General features: G+C 52.5%; 3 protein-coding genes across 10 annotated transcripts; 1 reads left to right on the forward strand and 2 right to left on the reverse strand.

Annotated features, from left to right (window-relative positions):
• Nucleotides 1–198: 198 nt before the first annotated feature.
• On the reverse strand, nt 199–7787 carry Art5 (ADP-ribosyltransferase 5). 6 transcript variants are annotated; one of them, XM_006993304.4, is made up of 6 exons: nt 5221–7787; nt 3203–3297; nt 2828–3006; nt 1135–1864; nt 627–659; nt 199–541 (listed from the first exon to the last, which is right to left on the reverse strand). In XM_006993304.4, exons 3-6 carry the CDS (start codon nt 2885–2887, stop codon nt 435–437), a joined length of 930 nt encoding a protein of 309 aa, XP_006993366.1. In that variant the 5' UTR covers nt 2888–3006; nt 3203–3297; nt 5221–7787; the 3' UTR covers nt 199–434. The 6 variants fall into 6 exon arrangements, with proteins under 6 accessions (XP_006993366.1, XP_015842333.1, XP_015842335.1 ...); XM_015986847.3 differs by having other exon boundaries at nt 3203–3453; XM_015986849.3 differs by lacking the exon at nt 3203–3297.
• Art1 (ADP-ribosyltransferase 1) lies at nt 4723–13680 on the forward strand. Of its 3 annotated transcripts, none has more exons than XM_006993303.4 (5): nt 4727–4859; nt 8942–9047; nt 9339–10119; nt 11326–11367; nt 12648–13680. In XM_006993303.4, the coding sequence occupies exons 2-5, from the start codon at nt 8985–8987 to the stop codon at nt 12737–12739; spliced, it is 978 nt and encodes a 325-aa protein (XP_006993365.1). In that variant the 5' UTR covers nt 4727–4859; nt 8942–8984; the 3' UTR covers nt 12740–13680. The 3 variants fall into 3 exon arrangements, with proteins under 3 accessions (XP_076404734.1, XP_006993365.1, XP_076404731.1); XM_076548616.1 differs by having other exon boundaries at nt 4822–4859; nt 9296–10119; XM_076548619.1 differs by lacking the exons at nt 11326–11367; nt 12648–13680 and adding an exon at nt 11182–11319 and having other exon boundaries at nt 4723–4859.
• Nucleotides 13681–13798: 118 nt separating this feature from the next.
• Chrna10 (cholinergic receptor nicotinic alpha 10 subunit) lies at nt 13799–18173 on the reverse strand. The gene is made up of 5 exons (XM_006993302.4): nt 17899–18173; nt 17222–17367; nt 16693–16847; nt 15509–16041; nt 13799–14991 (listed from the first exon to the last, which is right to left on the reverse strand). The coding sequence occupies exons 1-5, from the start codon at nt 17957–17959 to the stop codon at nt 14543–14545; spliced, it is 1344 nt and encodes a 447-aa protein (XP_006993364.1). The 5' UTR covers nt 17960–18173; the 3' UTR covers nt 13799–14542.
• Nucleotides 18174–19898: the final 1725 nt, after the last annotated feature.

The raw sequence follows: 19898 nt of genomic DNA on the forward strand, positions 1-19898 counted from the left end.
TCATAGACCAACAGGACTGGGAGTCCATCTATTCTGCCTTAAAGGCAGCCATGAGGCCCCTCTGGCTGTTCAAAAGCTCCAGGTGCAGAGGTTAAAGTGTTTGACCAAGAGGATCAGGAAGTTAGTTTTCAATCCCCGACTTTCAAGCTTGCCAAGGACAAATGACCTCGTGAAATAAACCAGTCATAAAAGCCCATGTCACTATACCACAACTCCGTTTAATTGAGTAGCCATCCAGTCTTGACCTTGCATGTCCTGGGAAGTCCCCACCACATAGTGGGGTTCCCCCAACCCTGCCACGGCCTCAGGTCTCCAACCCTGGTTGGAGAGGTAGCCCATTGCACTAGAACCAGAACCACACTCTTGCTTCTCCAGGCCACGCAAAGGCCCGTCTTCATGGAAAGGTCATCAGTTCCCAAGACTCCAAGAGGCTCTCAGGGTCCAGCTCTTGAGAGCTGCAACTCCCCAGGGTCCAAGAGCAGCGTCTTCCCTGATTGCAGAGCCAAGGCCTCTGTGGAGGATGACTCTGGCTGCCCTCCTGCTGGAGAAAGAAGAAGGGAAGGTGAGGTAGGAAGCAGGGCCAGGAGAGCTGAACAGCCCACAGAGCAGGCCAGGGGGCGACGTACCTGTTGAGGACACACAGCCGTGCCTCTTCTCCCCTGCAACAGATAGCACAGTAAGGCCCCGAGATGACTCTCATCCCAAATGTCTTGCCTCTGGCCATCCCCCTTTGTCTGTCTTCTCCTTCACCTCAAAGCAGACTACTCACTTCCTTTCAGCTTCTTCCCGAGGTCACCTTTCCAGATGGCCTAGCCATCCTTGCTCCTACCCACACCCCATCACTCTTCCATTCTCTTCCTGCCTCCCTCCTGGACTTGGCACAGTCCAGTCCTGTTAGCCCCATCAAACCAGGGCCTACTGAGACTGGCCTCCTTCACTCGGTTCCTTAGTCTACCCTTTTGAGAAGACAGTCATCTGAGAATATCCACAGATCTTGAATGTCCACAGGTCACAGGACCTGGCAGAACCTCAGTCTCGCTAACGAATCGAGTCTCCTGAAGTCTCTGGGGCCTGGGTCAGGACATGCTGGCTTTCACCCACCCTGCCATTCTCTGTCGCCCATGCATCGCTCACCACCCAAATAGGCGCAGTTAAAGTGGCTGCAGGTCTGATTATAACTCCAGAGAGTTACTATGCTCTGGGCTCCATGCTGGAAGAACCCAGTGACCAAGAAGACTTCATGTGGGGGTATCAGCACCTCACGCTCCTCAGGGAAGACAGACAAAGCCTGGATAAGAGCCCCAAAACAAGTCCTTAGATTGAAGAAAGTGGCATTACCAAACCCACGAGCCACAGTTTCATCCAGAGAGCTGGAGGCAAACTGTCCTAATCGGACCGAGTCCCCCAGCCTCTTGGGTTCAAAGTGAAGGCTGCCCACGCCTCGGAACACCACCTCCCCGTCTTCCCTACTGCAGCCTCGGGTGCCCCGGAGCAGCTGCAGGGCCCGGGTCAGGTAGAAATGCAGGGCCTTGAAGGGGAAGTGCCTCATGTAGAGCTCCCGGGAGCCACCTCCAGTCCGCACAGCCTGGTTCAGCTCCCAGTACAAGGTGTTGGATGAGTTGGTGTACACCATAACAGCTATTCCGTGCTGGGCTTTGAAGCCAGGAGGTAGAGTGAGCGTGTGCCGCCGGCGTTCCCAGGCCTCTTGGGCTGCTTCCCAGGATTCCCGGAGCAGGGCATGGCGGGCCATCTCCTCCTTCAGCAGCAGGCCTGCTTTCTCCTCCATCTCCTCAGAGCAACCCACGTAGGCATCATCGAAGGTGTCTGGAACCAGGCTCAGGGGCAGGATAGGAACAGCTTGGACCTGTGGACATAAGGAAGGTGACACCACATAGGCAAGAGGGTAAGTTTAGGACACTGGCCAAGGGTCCTGGTGGCAGATCAGTTCAGAATCACAGGTGTTCATTTCTATGCCCAACCATCTGATGCATGCAAGTGGCAAGATCCCAAAGAGGCACAGTTAACACCGACAGTGGAGTCGGACGGACATGAGTTGAAACACCACCTGCTAGCTGTGGGATCTCAAGCAAGTCTCAGGTCAGGGCTTTCCTGGATTCCACATTCTCCTACGAATTAAGGGCACTTCCAACCTCACAGGGTTATTGTGAGGAGAACGTAAAGATCATTGTGGCTCAGCCTAAAGGGTCATCTTTCCAGGGCCATGTCTGGTTGGCTCCTGTCTTTCCTGGCTCTGATTGTCGGTATGCAGGCAATAAACTGCAGCCAGTGTCTGGTCCCTGCCCTGGTCCCCATCTCCCTCGGCTATTTCTCACCCTTGGGGAAGCCCTGCACTCAGTGTACATCAAGGTCAGCTCTGAGATTCCTGCATGCTCTCCTGCTTTAGATGTTATTCTAAACTCAAAGTGGGGTGGGTGGGAGTTTATTGTCCCCACACTTAGTCCCAGAGTGTGCTGGGGGTGGGGGTGGGGGTGAAGCCCGGTTTTCAGGGTCTGCCAGAGTGTACGGCAGCACACTCATGTGTACAGGGATTTGCCTGTGGTGTGAGATGAGAAATGGGAAGGAGGAAGATGAAGGCAGCCCCTATGGAGGGGTAGCACAGAGAGAATCACGGAGCTAGGGATGCAGGGAGGTGGAGTTCTGGGAGAGAGAGGAGGCACTCGGGCTAGGTGTAGAAGTTCCCGAGAAGAGGATTGGGAGAAGGGAAGAGTCTCCTAGGAGGGTTTCCCTGATGGTTCCCCTACCACCACCTTCTCAGCGTCTGACCCACAACTGACCCTTATTGGCAAATGATAGTTCTGAAAGTTACCTTCCAAAGGGTATGCAGGCCGAGGCAACTGAGGACCATCAGCAGATCCTCCAGAATCATCCTTGGAGGACTCCCAGGATGGCAGGATCCAGATAATGATGAGGCCAGTGGAGACGGGGTGCTGGCTTGGATGGGCTCCAGGACCTTCTTCCTGCACCCTGAGGGTCCTTAGTCAAGGACTGGAATTCAGAAGTGATATGGGGCGGGGCCAAGGACAAGTCTAAGGATAGGCAGGGCTTCGGACTTGACTGTCCCCATCGCAAGCCCTCGTCTATGACTACTAGACGCCGGCCCCTCACCCAGGCTCTCCAGGACTTCTTTGGGGCAGTTATATGGCTCCGCCTGGAGAGGGGCGGGGCGGGGACGAGGACCTACCTGGAGGTGGGGGAGGCCGAGAGTGGCCTAGGGCTCCGATCCTTTTTGCGGCAGACTAGGGCTGAGGTGCGGGCAGGCGCTGCGCAGATCCCGGACTGCCGAACAAAGTCCCCGGGGCTAACTATAGCCCCTGGACTGGTAACCCGACACCTATCTTCCCCAACAACAGACAGGGGCGTGGGAGCTGGACTGGCAGAGTCCTTGAGTGGTTGAGGGGCAAAACTCTCCTTCCCTTGGGTGACAGGTTCTTTCTGTAAGATCAGAGCTAGGTCAAGGCTGAAGGAGGGACTTGTGAGGCTTGGCCCTTTCTCCGGTGGCCCTGGGACCTGGCCAGGGCCAGGGCACCCGACCACCAGGCCTCGAAACCCCGCGAGGGTCGCTCCTCGTACATCATGTTAAGTCGTCAAATCTGTCTTATTTGCATACAATTTGCATACGACACACGTTGGGTCACGTGCACCACCATCAAAGACCCCCTGCGCCCACTTCCTTCCCTATTCTTAACACTCTGTCTCCCTACCCTGGTCTGTAGGGAAGAGTAGAAGGAAGCCCCAGCTGCCTTCTGGACCTCTCCGGTTCAGGTGACCCTGTGTTTGTAAACACAGCTCTCTCTCACGCCTCCCTTGGGCTTGACTATAAATAACCCAGTTCTGAATTTCAGATGCCCAGTTGGAGGTAATGGGAGAAGGGGCCAGTTTATGGGAAGGTGGAGGGCGTATGTTCTGAACATCAGGGCTTAAGAGATGCCCCCTGCTGGGGCTAGGGTAAGCATGACCTGTGAAACCTGCCAAGGGCCTCTCGGGTCCAGCTCATGAGTTTACACAATCACCATCCCTTCACCACCGCGGACTGTCAACCAAATAAAGTTTCCTTCACCTAACAGCCTGTGTTCTCCATCCCTTCTCGATGACTAAAGAGGAAAGCAGACTGTGTCCCTGTGGTGGGAAGGCTGGGTTGGGAAGTGGAAGAGCATTAACACCCTTGCCTACCTACCCCACCCTTCCTCTCTCTGCAGGATTCAAGTACTGGTAGGTGCAGGGACAACAAATGCTGTGTGGGGACAGCCTCTGGCTTGGGGAATTTCTTACACCCCAGCACCTGGAGCGCCAACAAGGTCCCAAAAAGTGGAGTCAAATCTGGTAACGGGCCAGGGATCCTGAGAGGGGCAGAAAGTCCTCCCAGGTCACATGGTGGGTCAGGGATCCAGCTGGAACCTTGGCTCCTTAGAACAGAACAAAGCTTGAGGTGGTGGCACATGCCTATAATCCCAGCATTCAGGAGGGAGGCAGAGGCAAAAGGATCGATTCAAATTCGAGGCCAGCCTGGACATTGTGAAAGAAAGCAATAATAATAAGTTGGAAAAAATGACCGGAGATGCCTGGAGGTACAGTCTGGTGAGGAGGCTGCTATCCTGTCTCTCCTGTGTTTAGCAGCGCTCATTGTCATGGGAAGAAGGTTGGTCCAGGTCACATTGGGCAGAGGCTAGTGTCCCTGAGCCTTGAGAGAGCTTGAAATAGACGGGGGAGTGTCACATTTCTGAGCAGCTGTGTGGGGACGCAGGAGGGGTAGGGAACCGACAGTATAAAAGAGAAAGCTACCTCCCTGTCTGCCTATCACGGGAGACCAGACCAGCTTTGCCCACCGTGGAGAAAGCTAGGTAAGGGCACCTCACCTCCCTGCCTAGGAAGCAGAAGGAACTTTCTGGTATTAAGTTTAGGGTATTGGTAAAGTGCTAGGGATCCTTGGATGGGATGGTTGAGGACACCTAGGAAGGTTTGGGAGTTTTGAGAAGAGACTTGGGGTCATATTCCCAGAAGGGACTACTGAGTGAGGGAAGAGAGAGAAACTGAGGACGGTAGGTCACAGAATGAAGGTAAGTGCAGCTGCCTCAACTGTGAAAAGGGATTCCCAAGCTGGATTCAGCGTTCTCATGCCAGAGACTAAGTTAGAGGCCAGTCTGGGCTACCTAACAAGACCCCCCACCCCCACCCCGTCACCAAGGACAGCAATCTACTTACTCTGAGGTGCTCTGTCTTGTTGGCAATGCTCAGAAAGCCCCTTGGCCTTGTTTATCAGAGCCTGGGGGGGGGGTCTTTCATCACAGACGGAATAGAAAGAAGATGGAGCCAACTGTAGAGGGTGTGTGTGACAGAGGCAGCTTCAGCGGCGTGGACAGATAGGGTGTGGCTGTCCTTACAAGGGAAGAGGCTGGCTTCCACTGATTTCCCGGGATGCCCGACTGGGGTTATCATCTTGCCTGAAGGACGTGGAGGGCTCAGTAGCTGAAGCTGTGGGACCTGAGGCTACAGTAAACGGCTATGTAACCTCTAAGAGTGGAGGGCAGAAGCCCTGCCCAAGAGGTGATCCACACAGAATGCATGCAGGGTGACAGAGCCTGACCCACAGGGGGAGATGGCTGCTGGTTGTTCCATACCAGCCCAGTCACACATCTGGCATCCACAGGTCCACTGGAAGCTGTGATGTTTGTGTAGATTTTCCCTCCTTAACAAGACTCTCAGCAAGCAGCCTGGTCCTGGGCTAAGCCCTGGGGACACGGAATGGGCTATTGCTGGTTCCTGCACCGGCCAGGAGTTGTGGGGGTAGGCTCAGAAGAGGGCCACACAGAATGATGTGTAGCCCAGAGGATTCTGGGAGCTTTCTGGAAGAGGGGAGCCCTTAGCTAAGCCTGGAAGAGTGGGTGGCCAGAGGATAGCTGAGGGTCGGGGACAGTAGCACCTCACTGGAACTCTGGTCCTCCTTGGCTCCTGTACTGTAGGAGCCAGGAAGGGACTAAAAAGTTCCCAGGGGCAAGGTCACTGAGCAGATCCAAAGGCGGAATACGGTTGGGCTGTCAAGAGTGGGTAGAGGGATGTTTTTATTTCATTTTGCTGCTTTGTTTTGAGACAGGGTCTTATGTATTCCAGGCTGGCCTGGAACTCACTGTGCAGCCTTGAGCTCCTGATCCTCCGTCTCTACCTCCTGAGACCTGGAATTTCTGGAATGTGCTGACATGCTTGACTTCTAGGAGGTACTGGGACTCAAACACAGGGCCTTGTGCACGATGATAAGCCTCTCCTTTTTCCTTTTTCTTTTTCTTTTCTTTTTTAAGATTTAAAAAATGACTGGGCAGGGGTGGCAGAGGCAGGTGGATCTCTGTGAGTCTGAGGCCAGCCTGGTCTACAGAGTGAGTTCCAAGACAGCCAGGGTACACAGTGAAACTCTGTCTTGAAAAAACAAAACAACAACAACAAAAAGGATATTTTATCATCTTTTCTCTCATAATTCTCAATTTTGCACTTTTTTTCTCAGTATTTTGAGATATCTCTTCCAGTGAGTTTTAGTGCAGATTTTTTTTAATATTTTATTTTTATTTTTAATTATGTGTATATTTGTGTGTGTGTAAGTGAACATGTGTACCTGAGAGCAGGTACCCACCAAAGCCAGAAGCATCAGATCCTCCTACAGCTAGAGTTCCAGTCAGTCATGAGCCACTCCAGTGTGGAACTGAACTCATGTCCTCTGCAAGAGCAGTCTACCTTTTAACCGCTAAGCTCTCTCCCCACTCCCACACAGAAGGTTTTTAAGCAGGTAAAGGTGGTCATCAGGGCTGTGCTTTAGAGACATCGTTCTCCCTGCTCCATGGTGAATGCTCTAGCAAGGAGACAGGGAGATCTTGTAAGGAAGAGACGAGACAGACAAAATTAAGCAGGGCAGGGATGTGGGCCTCCACAAAGCAGGGAGGGAGAATCCAGGAGGCAACGTGGACTTAACATGAGCTGGCAACTGCAGTCATGTGTGATGAATGATTGAATGAACTGATCCCTAGGTGACCATCCTGAGAGGCTGGATGCTAATAGAGATAGGGTACCACATGAGTGTCTTCTGCTGGCACAGGAGCTATCCCAAGCTGGATTAAGCCTAAAGGGTGATATCAAAGAGTTCCAGGGTTCTCACTGAGCCTGAGGGCCAGGAGCAAAAAGCCTCATGAAACCCCAGAGCCTGGCTCTTCCTAAGCCTAGGCTCACTCCCCAGCTTCTCTTGGTTTCTCCAGCCCATCCTCCCTGAAATCTCATCTCTGCCTGACTTCCACATCAATGATGCAAATTACTCTTCTGGGTTTTTTGTTTTTGTTTTTTGAGACAGGATTTCCCTGTGTAGTTTGGTGCCTGGATCTCGCTCTTTAACCCAGGATGGCCTGGAACTCACAGAGATCTGCCTAGCTCTGCCTCCTGAGTGCTGGGATTAAAGGGGTGCACCACCACCGCCCAGCTCTTCTGGGGGTTTTATTTTTGTTTTTGAGATAGGGCCTCATGGAGTCCCAGGATGGCCTTGGGCCCACCATCTTCCTGCCTCGGCCTCTTACATGCTGGCGTTACAGGTTGCACCACCGTGTCCACCCTTTCTCTGAAGCACATTCGTTTCCGTTTCCTGACTGACTGTGCCAGGCACTGGCAATAGCACAGGATAGATGGCAATAAAGTACAAAAGAAAACTTTCAGGGCGGTGATGGCAACACAAGTGTACATAGATTTCCAGACCACATCAATGAACATTGAAAAGCCATCAGTAGGCCAGGCATGGGGGCACACCTGTCATCCCAGCACTCAGGCTGGCAGATCACTTGGAAGTGGCGTTAAGCTGAGTGTAACCAACTGACACACTCACAGGAGCCAGCCTGGGACACAGAGTGAGTTTAAGGTTGGCCTGGACTACAGGGTCAGATCCTGCCTCAAAGCAAAACGAACATTATGGAAACAAAACCCATGTGCCCATTCAATGGTTTGACGACCCCATTGAGACACACTGTGTGACCATTGCAATGGCAAAGGGTAGATGTGAGGGTGCTGACTTGGAAGGAATCTCCTGATGAATTGTTCCTCAAAAGGACAGATTTACAGGATGTATATGTAAGCATTTTTTCTTTGAAAAAAAAAAAAAGGACAACAAATCTAAGACACTGCATATAGAACTGCGTGTGCGTGTGTGTATGCGTGCGTGCGTGTGTGTGTGTGTGTGTGTGCGCGTGTGCATGTGTGTGTGTGTGTTAGGTGTACGTATATTTAATATATTATTCAGAGGCTCAATGGGAGAGTGCTTGTCTAGCGTACACAAGGCTCTGGGTTTGACCTCCAGCATTGAAAAGAAACAGTTAATTATACTGTTCAAATGTTTTCTGAGAAAGGCATTGGAAGACACATTATATCACTGGCCACTCCTTCCCATGGGCAGGAGTGTGTAAGGCTGGAATGGGAGGAAGGAGAAACAGAGAGGGGAAAAAGGAGACTTTATCTTTCACACACTCACCTTCTTACAACCAGCATTACGTTGTAGTAAAATACGTCTGTCTTACTCTGTAGTAAAGTAAGTAGGTAGCCCATATCTATTATGCCTGCATTTAGGAGAAGGAAGCAAGAGGGTCAAAGATTAAAGGTCATCTTTGTTTCAGGAGCCAGTTCCAGGTCAGCATGGGTATGTGAAACCCTGTTTAAAACAGACAGACATAGACAGACAGACAGACAGACAGAAAAGGGACAGCACGCAATGCAGCCCCATGCAATGCAGCCGCAGCATTGATTTAGAGATGGCTGTTCCTGTCCTGACCGGAGGCCGGGCCTCCTTCTTAGAGCCACTGTGGGTCAGTGTGACCACCCTCAGGGGATCCAGAGGCTGTGTGACTCCTCTACCCCTTTGTCACTTAATGTTTACTAAGGGGTAGAGATTAACATCCCAATTTTCCAGATGAGGAACAAGAGACGGCAGCTTGTCCAGGGTCACCTCCAACATGAAGATTCCAGCCATGATGTCTCTCCTGCTGGTGTCTGTGGGCCTCAGGGATGGACTTCAGGTATGATCATCATCCACCAGCTCCATGTCCAGTAGGAAGGGAAGCAGAGGGAAGAATGTCCCGTGTCCCTGGGAACCCATCTCTCCCTCCTAGGCCACTCCTGAAAACCTAGTCTGGGGAGCTTGCAGCTGGTGGTTCCCAATCCCCTTCCCCTCCGGATGTATTTGGGGTTCTTTCTGCCTTTCTCAGTAGACAGGCCCTTTCTCAAAGCAGGGGGAAGCTGGATGACTGGGCTCCCATTTTCCTAGGGACCAACCACCTTCTCAGTCCTTGATGCTCCCCTGCCCTCAGGTTCAAAGTCACTCCGTCACACATCTAGACATCTTTTCTCAAGAAACACCCCTGGACATGGCCCCAGCGTCCTTTGACGACCAGTATGCGGGCTGTGCCGCGGCCATGGCAGCGGCTTTGCCAGATCTCAACCACTCCGAGTTCCAGGCCAACAAAGTGTACGCGGATGGTTGGACTCTGGCCAACACCCAATGGCAGGAGCGCAAGGCCTGGGGGTCAACCCCGTGGGGCCTCAGCTCAACCCCCTTGCCCCCTTCACCCCCGGGCTTCCGAGATGAGCACGGGGTGGCGCTCCTGGCCTACACTGCCAACAGCCCCCTGCACAAGGAGTTCAACGCGGCTGTGCGCGAGGCGGGCCGCTCCCGGGCACACTACCTCCACCGCTTCTCCTTCAAGACCCTCCACTTCCTGCTCACCGAGGCCCTGCAGCTGCTCGGGAGCCAGCGATCTCGCGGGTGCCGGCAGGTGTACAGGGGGGTGCATGGCCTGCGCTTCCGGCCAGCGGGGCCCGGCGCCACCGTTAGGCTGGGAGGCTTTGCTTCCGCGTCCCTCAAGAACGTTGCCGCCCAGCAATTTGGCGAGGACACCTTCTTTGGTATCTGGACCTGCCTCGGAGCCCCGATCAGGGGTTACTCCTTTTTCCCTGGAGAGGAGGAGGTGCTGATCCCCCCTTTTGAGACTTTCCAGGTGGTCAACTCCAGCCGACCTGCCCAGGGTCCCGCACGCATCTATCTCCGCGCTCTGGGCAAACGTAGCACATACAACTGCGAATACATCAAAGGTGAGGAGCGAGCAAGGCCAGCCAGTCCTACAAAAAGATGGGCTTCCCTATCTGCCAGGAGCTTTGGCAACTCTAAGCCCCAGCCCCTGCTCCAGCCAAGGGATTCATACATAAATGATAAAAGGCTCAAGCGCCTGGTGGCTCACACCTGTGATACGGCGATGGGAGTTGGGAGGGGTGGTGGGTACAGAAACCTGCAGGAATGGAGGAGAGGCGGCCAGGGCCTTTGAAAGGACAGGCACAACCGGATCCGGGTGTTGTCCCAGCTGGAAGCTGGAAAGGAATTATTTTGCAGTCACAGTATTGACACCAAGACATTTGTTGGCGGAACTAAGTAAAAGGGGAACATGTAGATGGCTCAGCCGGTGAAGGAGTTTGGCCGCGCAAGCCTGACCTCTCCAGTTCAGTCCTCAGAACCTATATAAAGATTGAAGGAGCGAACTGACTCCACAGGGCTTTCGCTGACCTCCACATACCCCTCCCCCATCTCTCACACGCTAATAACAAATAAAGTTTAAGGAAAATAATTGAGCAAAAGTCCCAAGCTCAGTTTTTGAGAGCTACAGTTTTACCAGATAGAATGGGAATTATATGCAGTAGCCTATGCTGGGCAGGGGAGGTCAATGTTGTGCCTCTAAGTTCCAGTTTACCTGTGCCAACCTGTGGTCAGGAGCATGTCAGCTGTTCCTCCTCCATCCGCTCGGTCCACTGTCAAGCCAGAGGAAGAACAACAAGGAGACCTGTTCTGAACCCCTGGTGGGCTGTGGACTACTGCTCCTAGCTCAGTGAGACCTCGCTTTCATAGTTCAGAGGCAGACAGTTGGCCTGCACGGTGACCATGGCGGAAATGGGAGGAGGTACAATGTGGCTCAGTTCCGACTTTGAACGGCATCAGGAGCCATGAGGAAGGCAGGCCAAGGACACAAACCAGCGCCTCCCTGTCTGGGACAGGGCACAGGAAAGTGAGCTGGGAATGCGGTGAGGAGGCAGTTACAGGCCAGAGCGCAGGAGCCGGCCAGAACGAGATCCTGGCTTCCATGGCTGCCTCCCTTCTGTCCTCAGGACTCAGGTCAAGTGAATGTGATCTAGGGAGGTCCTCCCTGAGGGAGCAGGACTACAGAGAGTCAAGATTTGGTCATCAGAGCTCTGAGGGTCCTTTGCAGTCAGAGAGCTACTGAAGCATTGATTCCACGTTCTTCCTTTCAGAAAAGAAGTGCAGATCTGGGCCCTGCTGGCTGGATAGCTCAGGTAAGAGATGAAGTCCTTTGAGCAGGCTGTCCCGGGACTGGACCCTCTCTAGACTCCCCTCTTATTCTCATAAACCCTCCTCTTTATCTAAGAAGGGAGTTGCTGACCCTGGTAGAGGATGTGTATGTGTGTGTGGTGGCCCTGGCAGCATCTGCCCCTCTCAGAGGAGGCTGTCAGGCCCTGCTTCAGGCTGCCGAGGCGGTTCCCTGCAGTGTTCTCCCTTGGGCCTTTTTCTTTGGTTGCAAACCCAGTGTCCCTGTTGCTGCCCTCGGGGCTCCTTCAGACCTGCTTTCCAAGGTCAAAGCCAACTCTTGGATGCAGTGTGACTGTACTCTAGTCTGGGCTCTGACTTAACGATTCTTTCCCTGTGCCTCAGTTTCCTAGTTTGTAATAAGCAAGTAGGATCAAAAGACACCTGTATCTCTCTCGGCTGTGGGTCTTCTCTTATACACCTGCTGTGCCAGGGCTTACCTGGGCCACTGCTCATTTAGGTGGGAATGGGCCACTTCCAAAGAAGAATTAACTGCCCCCCATCCCCTCGAAGCTCCCAGCCACACTTCCTGCTCCATCCCCAATGCTCCCTCCCTCTAGGATCTGTAACCAGTAGGCAGGAAAGATACTCAGCCTCTGTTCCTTCCACTTTTCCTGACATAATTGTACTAGGAGTCCTGGCTCTTTACACCATGAATCCTCAGCACAGTTCAATGGCACTGGTACAGTTTATTACTATTTATTTATTTTCCAGAGTGGGTTTCTCAGTGCTGCCATGACTGGTCTGGAACTCACTTGGTAGCCCAGGCTGGCCTGGAACTCACAGAGACCCACCTGCCTCGGTCTCCCAAGTGCTGGGATTAAAGGCATGTGCACCACCTTGCTCAGCATCAACCACTTTTACAGGGGGCAGAAAGTAGCAACCAATCCCTCACCACACGTCTAGTGAGGAATCGTGTCTGTAGCCTGGCTGCAGAGGTGAACTGTGAACTGCCCACTATGACAATCCCTACCCCCAGCCACACAGCAGTCTACTGGTAAAACCTGGGACACTGTCCTCATGTAGCAAAGTGAGACCAGAGACTTGGCCAAGGCAGCAGAGTGACCAGAAGCTGAGTCTCCAACTTCAAACCAGACCTTCTGTTTTGTTTTTGAGACAGGGGAGTTTGCTTTGTAGCCCAGGTTGTCCTAGAACTCGTGTGTAGTTCAGGCTGGCCTCAAATGGGCCATTCTCTTGCCTTTCACCTCCATGTCCTCACACTGCTCCTGAATCTCTTTTCCTCCCTTAGCCCCGGGCTCCATCTCCACCTCCTGTTGGCGGCTGCTGCTGCTCTGGTTCCTTGTGCTGAGGGCTCTTCCAGAGAATGCAGGCCTCCTGTGACCTACCAGATGTTGACCGGCCCTGCCTGAAGAATGTTGGTCACCTGTGCGCTTTAACTATAGCAAGATCCTGGTGAATCAGTCTATCTGCAGGGAACTCTGGGACCTTCTATGGTAATGACCTTCCAGACCCGTTGCCGGCGGAGACACAGAAGAGAATTTGGAGGCTGAACCTCACTCAGGGCTGCAGGAGGGGGACTGACTGGAAGTCAGAGGACTCTGGGACAGGCACAGACCCATTTGGAGCAAGAAGACTTCAACTCATTGTGAGTGGGAGATGATGGGGGAGAATACTTGGCCATGGGACCAGGCAGGGTCACTTAAACGACTCCCAAGTCTACCTGGAAAGTTCTTGTTCACTTTTCTGCCACCTGGCTAGGTTAGAGTACCTGCCTCTCCATTTCCATTGGTCCCTGAGTATTCCCCAGGTCAGGCTGTGAGCCTCTAATGGGTAAGGACTGGGAAGAAGGCACAAAGAAAGTGCCAGAAGCTGTGTGACAGCGAGAAAGCAACCAATCCTGTGAGTGGTGATCCCTGCCCTACCCTCACCTGGGCCACTTTTAAGATCTCTCATGTCAGCGAGTGAGAACAGGGTGGCTGTGTCTAACTACAAGGATGGACAGCAGGAGAAAGTTTTAGGCCCTCTTTCAGGGTCCTGTGAAAGGCCGATTTTTTTTTTCTGCTGTTGTTACCAGAAAGGTCATTTCTGGGCTGGCGAGAAGGCTCAGCAGCTCAGCAAGGGTACTTGTCATTAAACCTGATAACTTGTGTTTGATCCCTGGGTCCCATATGGCAGAGGGAGAGAACCAGCTACCCACATTGTTCTCTGACCTCCACAAATGTACCCTGGTACACAAGGACACACACACACACACACACACACACACACACACACACACACACACACTAAAACAAATAAATATGATTTTTAAAAAGATATAATTTTTGCATTGATCTGTGAATCCTGAGATTCCTATCTATAAAGACAAACCTGGATCCCCAACTTCTGGATGTGGCCCCAAGGAAAAGACAGGACACGGAGGAGGTGCTGGGACCACTCTCCTTTATTATGGAGACAAATTCTGAGACAAAACTCTGCACTACTTTCTGTTCTGGAAACAAACTAGGCAGTGAATTTCCTTCCCGAGCGCCTTAGCAGAGATAAACAAGATGAGGATCTGTGACAGCAGAGGTGGAGCTTTGTCCTTTCAGTCAGTAACTTACACTCTAGCCAGCAGTAGCACCTGCCTTTGGAGAGGCAGAGCCAGGTGGGTCTATGTGAGTTCAAGGCCAGCCTGGGCTACATAGCAAGTTCCAGGCCAGCAGGGGGTACATCGTGAGACTCTCTCAACAAAATAAAAATAACATGGATTCTCCCAGCTAACAACTATCATTCCAAGTGTAGACACAGATGGTTATTTATTTTTTAGATAAAATTTTCCGGAGCTCAGGCTGTCCTTGAACTTATGGCAATCTTCCTACCTCAGCCTCCATGTGCTGGAATTACGGGAGAGCACCAGCTTGCTCAACTGACATTAAGTCTTATTCTCCAAGTCTATACTTTGACCTTAATCATATTGGAATTAAGGGAGAAACCGGCTTTGGATCCCCCTTATTTAGGACAGGTAGCTCACAAAGGCTGTTTGTGGACTGTGAGGTCAGAAGTGCTGGTCCTGAAGAGGTCTTCCTGACTCTGGGGAGAGACTAGCTAGCCTATCTGAATACCAACAACCACCTGGGTCTTGTCATTCCTGCCTGGTAGTGTTGAGGTGACCACAGCTCCCTAAGATCCAGTTCTTGGCTCTCACAGGGCTTGTACCAGTACCAGTAGGCTCATGACCAGAGCCATGCAGAAGAAGATGCCCAGGAAAAAGCGGTCCATCACTCGAGCCAGGCGCTTCCAGTCTTCATGGCAGCGCTGGGCAGCCCGGTGGCTATGGAAGGTGCTGGCAATGGAAGCCACGTGATGCAGAAGGGCTTCCTGATGGCATAGACACCGTGGCTCATGACAAGGCCCCTCTGGGAGACCAGCTGGAGGCTGGAGGCTGGGGGCTGATTCTAGTGGCCGGGACTGCCCACAGGGTTCCCCTCGTTCCCGCACACACAGGCCTCTGGCCAGGTGTCCCAGCAGGAGGACCCGAGCCCAGGCAGGCACTGGATGTGCACTAGGACCACAGTAATGCAGATTCATGATGAGGATGGTGAGTGCTGTGGAGAACGTGACCATGGTCATGGTGGCCATGTAGTACTTCCCTGTGGGACAGAGAACACTGTGAGCCCCAAACAAGAAATAAAGACTGTTGAGCTTCCCAGCTGCCTCATCACAAATAGAAGGCCAGCACCAGGCCCTCATATCCAATGAGGGGAAGGACATAGATAAGAGTTAAGTTCTCCCCTCTTCTCATTCCTATTAGGGTTCTGAAGATATCTGCTACCTAATTATTTTCCCTGCTTGTGGAGGAGGGGTCAGATTATGGTTGTAAGCTGAACAGGCACTGATCCTTTCTGTACACCTGGAATAACCTATTGGTTATTCATGGGTTCATAGTGATACTCCTGTGAGTGAACAAATGTCAAGTGCACAGGAGAATACCAGGCATACAGTTTGTTTATTATGAGATGGGGACCAGATCTTCCTTCACTAAGGCTCCTTCGCGCCCCTAGCGGTGAGGGGTGTTCTCTCAGATAGGTCTACTCTTGGCCTCCTCTCTCACCCCCTGCAGCTGTCACTGCTGGCTCAGTGTCCATTCGCCCATGCTCTCAGGCTCACCGATGAGCGGCACGCTCTCTGCAGGCGGCATGCTCTCGGCCAGAATCAGCTGGAAGACGGTGAGGGCCAGGAGCACGGTGACGCCCAGAGACACCTTTTCCCCGGAGTCAGCGGGCAGGTGGAAGGCCAGTGGCGCCAGCAGGGAGATGAACACACAGGGCAGCAGCAGGTTGCACACATAGGCGGCAGCACGGCGGCGCAGCAGCAGCGTGAAGGTCACATCTGGGTAGGGCTCAGAGCAGCAGCCATAGGTGAGCACGCGCCTGCGCGCCGGCATGCCCAGCACGCGCCACTCAACGTTCTCCACGAAGTCGGCCAGACTGGCAGACGCGCCCCGGGGTCGCACGTCCAGCTGGTGCCCGCCGTGCGTCCATGAGCCGAAGGTCAGGCCGCAGCGCTGTGCGTCGAACGGGAAGGCAGACACGTCCACACGGCACGAACTGCGTATGATGGCTGGTGCATCCCAGCGCACGGCGCCATCGTGCCGTACAACCACGTTGGTGCTGGCCGAGGCTGGTGGCTGCGTGTCTGCCCTGTGGACAGGCAGGACAGGATTTACCGGGGCCCAGGAACAGGGTGGATCTATTGTCACTAGTCAGGCTTTAGTGTCTAGGGCAGCACTGTGAAGTGAGCCTCATTAGGCTCACTAAACTCAGGTCAATCTTAAGGTCTAGAGGAGGCAGCTAAGAACTTGGAAGGGCCGGGAGCTGAGTATAAAAAGCCTCTGCAAACCAGAGGTGGAATTGAGCCTCACACTGACCTAGGGAGTCATCTGTAAAACTCATTAGAGGGACCCAGAAAGATGCACAATGCTATGTATTGTCTAGGAGATGCAAAGAACCTAAAGATGGCATAAAGAAGTACCCCAAAAGACTAGGCCGTAGGCTGGTGAGCCTGGAAGGGTGGACCTGCCATAGAGAAGCACTTGGTCTCAAGACAGTTCTCCTTGAGAGTTATAACTGGCTTGGACTACATAGCGGGTTCCAAACCTGCAGACATCCAGCTTGAGCTGGCCTGAGATCACTGAAAGTGCCATCTGAGAGGTGAAAGGCTCCTTACAGGTGGCCCTAGGGGCAAGTTTCCAAGGCATCTTAGCAACTCTATTAGGTGTTGGGAGGAGACTCAGTGCATGTCAAGGGCAGATGGGCAACTCTAAAGAGGAGAAGGGGCCAGACAGGCAATACTTGTTGTAGAGTACGATGTCTGGCCGCCACACTAGACTGCTGGGAATGCGGATTGCATCCAAGTCACCATAGGCTTTGGGGTCCCAGTGTAGGTAGGCATCTGTCCACTCCTGCCTGATCCACAGGTATAAGGTCAGCACCTGGTTCCGTTCGTCCTAGCAGGGACAGGCAATGGACATGCATGTATATACACACACTGCCTTCTTCATGCACACACGGGCCTCTCTGGTGAGTACCCACAAACCCAGCTTGCTCTAACAGCCCGATTCCCACCCAGGCTTGAACTTGTGTGACTTTGGTGGGCTCTTAAGTCTCCATTTCATCAGTTCATCCCTCAGATAATTCCTGCTTGGGGAGAGGGGAGTTCAATAAATTCCAGCATGTAAAGTCTTGGGCCACCAATGCGTACACAGGAATTAATAAATGGCTATTATCATCATTAATATTAACACATAGGAAAAGGATAACTAGGAGATGATCCTTCTTCCCTTGATCCGCATCCCAGAGCTACACCACTACCACATCATACCATATCGATGATCTGAGACAATGTCACCTCCAGGGTCACATTTAGAGTCTGGTCTGTGTCTGCCACAGGTCTCAGGGCACTTGTATAGTTGACAAACAGGTCACGAAACAGCTTGTGAGCCAGTCTACCCTCGGCTCCCAGGCATTCTGGAGGATGAATGAGGTTGTCCACTTTGACTGCAGTTCAGGGGCCGCTGTTTGCATCCTCCACCCCCCACCTGGAGCCTTATGGCCTGGTTCATGGTCTCCCATGCTTTTGGTGGTAGGGTGTGTGTGTGTGTGTGTGTGTGTGTGTGTGTGTGTGTGTGTGTTGCTCATGTGTGTTCAGATATGCGTAGAAGCCAGAGGAGGGCATTGGATGTCTGGCTGTCACTTTCTACCTTATTCTCTTGAGACAGGGTCTCTTACTGAACTTACAACTTGCCATTTTTCAGCAGTCTTCCTGGCTCAGGTCCCTACAGCACTGGGGTTAGAGGTGTTTATGGCCACACCCGGCTTTTTACATGGTTACTGCCCACCACCATCACCCCATCTCATCAGGCAAGTCTCCTTTCTTTCTCTTCAGCATCCCCTCCTCCACATTCCCCAGATAGCTTGTTCTCAGCAGGCACTGAGGAGAAAGGTGGAGGTTTGAGGCAGACAGGAGCAGGGCAGTGTCAGAAGAGGGTTGGTTCATACCTGCAGGGAGAGAGAGCAGGAGCAGAAATCCCAGGCCGAGGTGGTGGCTCCTGGTCTCCATGGCCCTACCACAGCCAGAGGGTGGGCAAGTTTTCAGGACAGACGTAGGACAACAGGTCCAGCTGGCTGATGTGTATAGTACCTGGAAATCAGAGACTGAGGTCTTCCTTCCAGCCTGTTTTACTTGCCCTCAATTCTATACCTGGCCCCTGGCATCTGTGGTTTCTCCCTTGCTGCTGTTCCCAGCCTCTCTGGCCTCAGCTTCTGCCCTTCTGTATGGCCAGTGCCCCCCCCCCTTTTTTTTTTCACCTGTCTCAACTTGCTTCTTCCTCTGTGACAGTCTTGGTGTCTGCCTCTCAACTCTCCTTTCTTTCCACTCCCCCTCCAACCCCTCCTCCCCCAACCCCGAATCCATCCCCTGTACCTGGTCTCTGAGTGAGCCTGCTGCTTTCAGCAGAGCAGGGCCAAGAACTCTCTCAGCACCCACTGAGGTCTGAGGGAGAGGAGAGCGGCCCTTCTTCCATTGACCATTTTATTAGCTTAATTGCAGGGCTGACGTATCGGTGCCCATGGGGACAGAGCAACTGAAATGGATACCCGAGGGAGGAGGGTGCTGGGCCCTAAATTATTCAAATTCTGTGAACCAGCATGAAGGCCCATCCTGGGGGCTGGGAAGTTTGGAGACAATAGGATCTGCAGGTGCAAAACTTGAGGCTTTAAGGGTATATGGGGCTGGGGCCTGTGGGTGAGAACTGTGCGTCCCAGCTCAGCTACATTCATTGCTTGGATTCTGGAGGCTCCTTTTAGATCCAGCAGCTTTCCTCCCAGGGAGCGACTCAACACCTTAGACCCTGGTGTTTTGTGCCAGGTTAACTCTGCCCTCCTCATTAGAGGGGTGCTGTCTTAGACCACTCCAGATGGTCCTGTGGAGCAGGTATGCAGCGTACACCATTTCCTCAGTCCCTGCAGCCACTCCAGGCTAATACTTTACTGTGGGCAGGAGGGAGGGGCTGGTTATGGTTAAAGTTAGGGATTGGAGGCTAAGGGTTAGAGTGAGGATTATACAGTCAAGAAGGCACACACTTCAGAATCCTGTGTATCAGAGGATGACCAACTTCTTTCTGCCTCCACCTCCCAAATATTTGAGATTGCAAGTATGTGCTCACCAGTTTGCTGGCCTTGAAGTCCCAATAGTCAAGGATGGCCTTGAGCTCTGGACTCTCCTGCCTCCATCTCCCAAGTGCTGGGATACAGGCATACACTACCATGCTGTTTCTGCAATGCTGGGAACTGAACCCTAAGCCTCATGCATGGTAGGCAAGGACTCTTAACAACTGAACTACAACCCAGCCTCCCCCCCCCCCCCTTTTTCCCCCAAGACAGGGTTTCTCTGTGTAGTTTTGGAGCCTGTCCTGGAACTCACTCTGTAGACCAGGTTGGCCTAGAACTCAGAGGTCCTCCTGGCTTTGCCTCCCGAGTGCTGGGATTAAAAGCGTGCACACACACACACACACACACACACACCCCTCCCCAGCCCAGCCTTCCTTTTCTTTACTAATAGAAATAGTACTTGTCCTAAGAGTAAGTACTTCCCATACCAATAATCCTTAATGCTCCTAAAACCACTAGCCATTTCTGTAGCACAAGCTTCTTGAAAAACATCTCTGGCTAACCTCTGGCCTCAGGGGTCCAAACTGAAGACTCAGACAAGGCAGACACACTGTTCTTTTATCTAATTCTGTGATGTTGCATGTCTTTGGTTTAAATCTACCTGGAATTTGCTCACGCCTCAGTTCAACAATACACGAGTAGACTTTTGATCCTCAAAACAGGCCATCGTAAAACAGCCAGTTCAGGGATCATTACTGCCTTTACGAAGGAGTGACTCATGGTTTAAAACAATCATCAGCAGAAAGCTTTGAATAGAAAGTATATTCAGTGGAACAATTTGAACCCAGAATCTATGTGCATAAATTTGTATTTACTAGTTAGTAACTTTC

The sequence above is a fragment of the Peromyscus maniculatus genome, chromosome 1 (genome assembly GCF_049852395.1).
Source record: "Peromyscus maniculatus bairdii isolate BWxNUB_F1_BW_parent chromosome 1, HU_Pman_BW_mat_3.1, whole genome shotgun sequence".
In the NCBI taxonomy this organism is placed as follows: Eukaryota; Metazoa; Chordata; class Mammalia; order Rodentia; family Cricetidae; genus Peromyscus; species Peromyscus maniculatus.

What these genes read in the sequence shown, in the direction of transcription:
- Art5 (XM_015986849.3), bottom strand. Translation starts at nt 2,887, where the DNA reads ATGATTCTGGAGGATCTGCTGATGGTCCTCAGTTGCCTCGGCCTGCAT. An exon ending in GCCTGCATACCCTTTGGAAG is followed by an intron (nt 1,865 to 2,827) that starts GTAACTTTCAGA and finishes TTATGTCCACAG; the next exon opens with GTCCAAGCTGTTCCTATCCT. An exon ending in TAACTGCGCCTATTTGGGTG is followed by an intron (nt 660 to 1,134) that starts GTGAGCGATGCA and finishes TATCTGTTGCAG; the next exon opens with GGGAGAAGAGGCACGGCTGT.
- Art1 (XM_006993303.4), top strand. Translation starts at nt 8,985, where the DNA reads ATGAAGATTCCAGCCATGATGTCTCTCCTGCTGGTGTCTGTGGGCCTC. An exon ending in GCCTCAGGGATGGACTTCAG is followed by an intron (nt 9,048 to 9,338) that starts GTATGATCATCA and finishes CCCTGCCCTCAG; the next exon opens with GTTCAAAGTCACTCCGTCAC. An exon ending in CTGCTGGCTGGATAGCTCAG is followed by an intron (nt 11,368 to 12,647) that starts GTAAGAGATGAA and finishes TTCCTCCCTTAG; the next exon opens with CCCCGGGCTCCATCTCCACC.
- Chrna10 (XM_006993302.4), bottom strand. Translation starts at nt 17,959, where the DNA reads ATGGAGACCAGGAGCCACCACCTCGGCCTGGGATTTCTGCTCCTGCTC. An exon ending in GACATCGTACTCTACAACAA is followed by an intron (nt 16,042 to 16,692) that starts GTATTGCCTGTC and finishes GCCTGTCCACAG; the next exon opens with GGCAGACACGCAGCCACCAG. An exon ending in AGAGAGCGTGCCGCTCATCG is followed by an intron (nt 14,992 to 15,508) that starts GTGAGCCTGAGA and finishes TCTGTCCCACAG; the next exon opens with GGAAGTACTACATGGCCACC.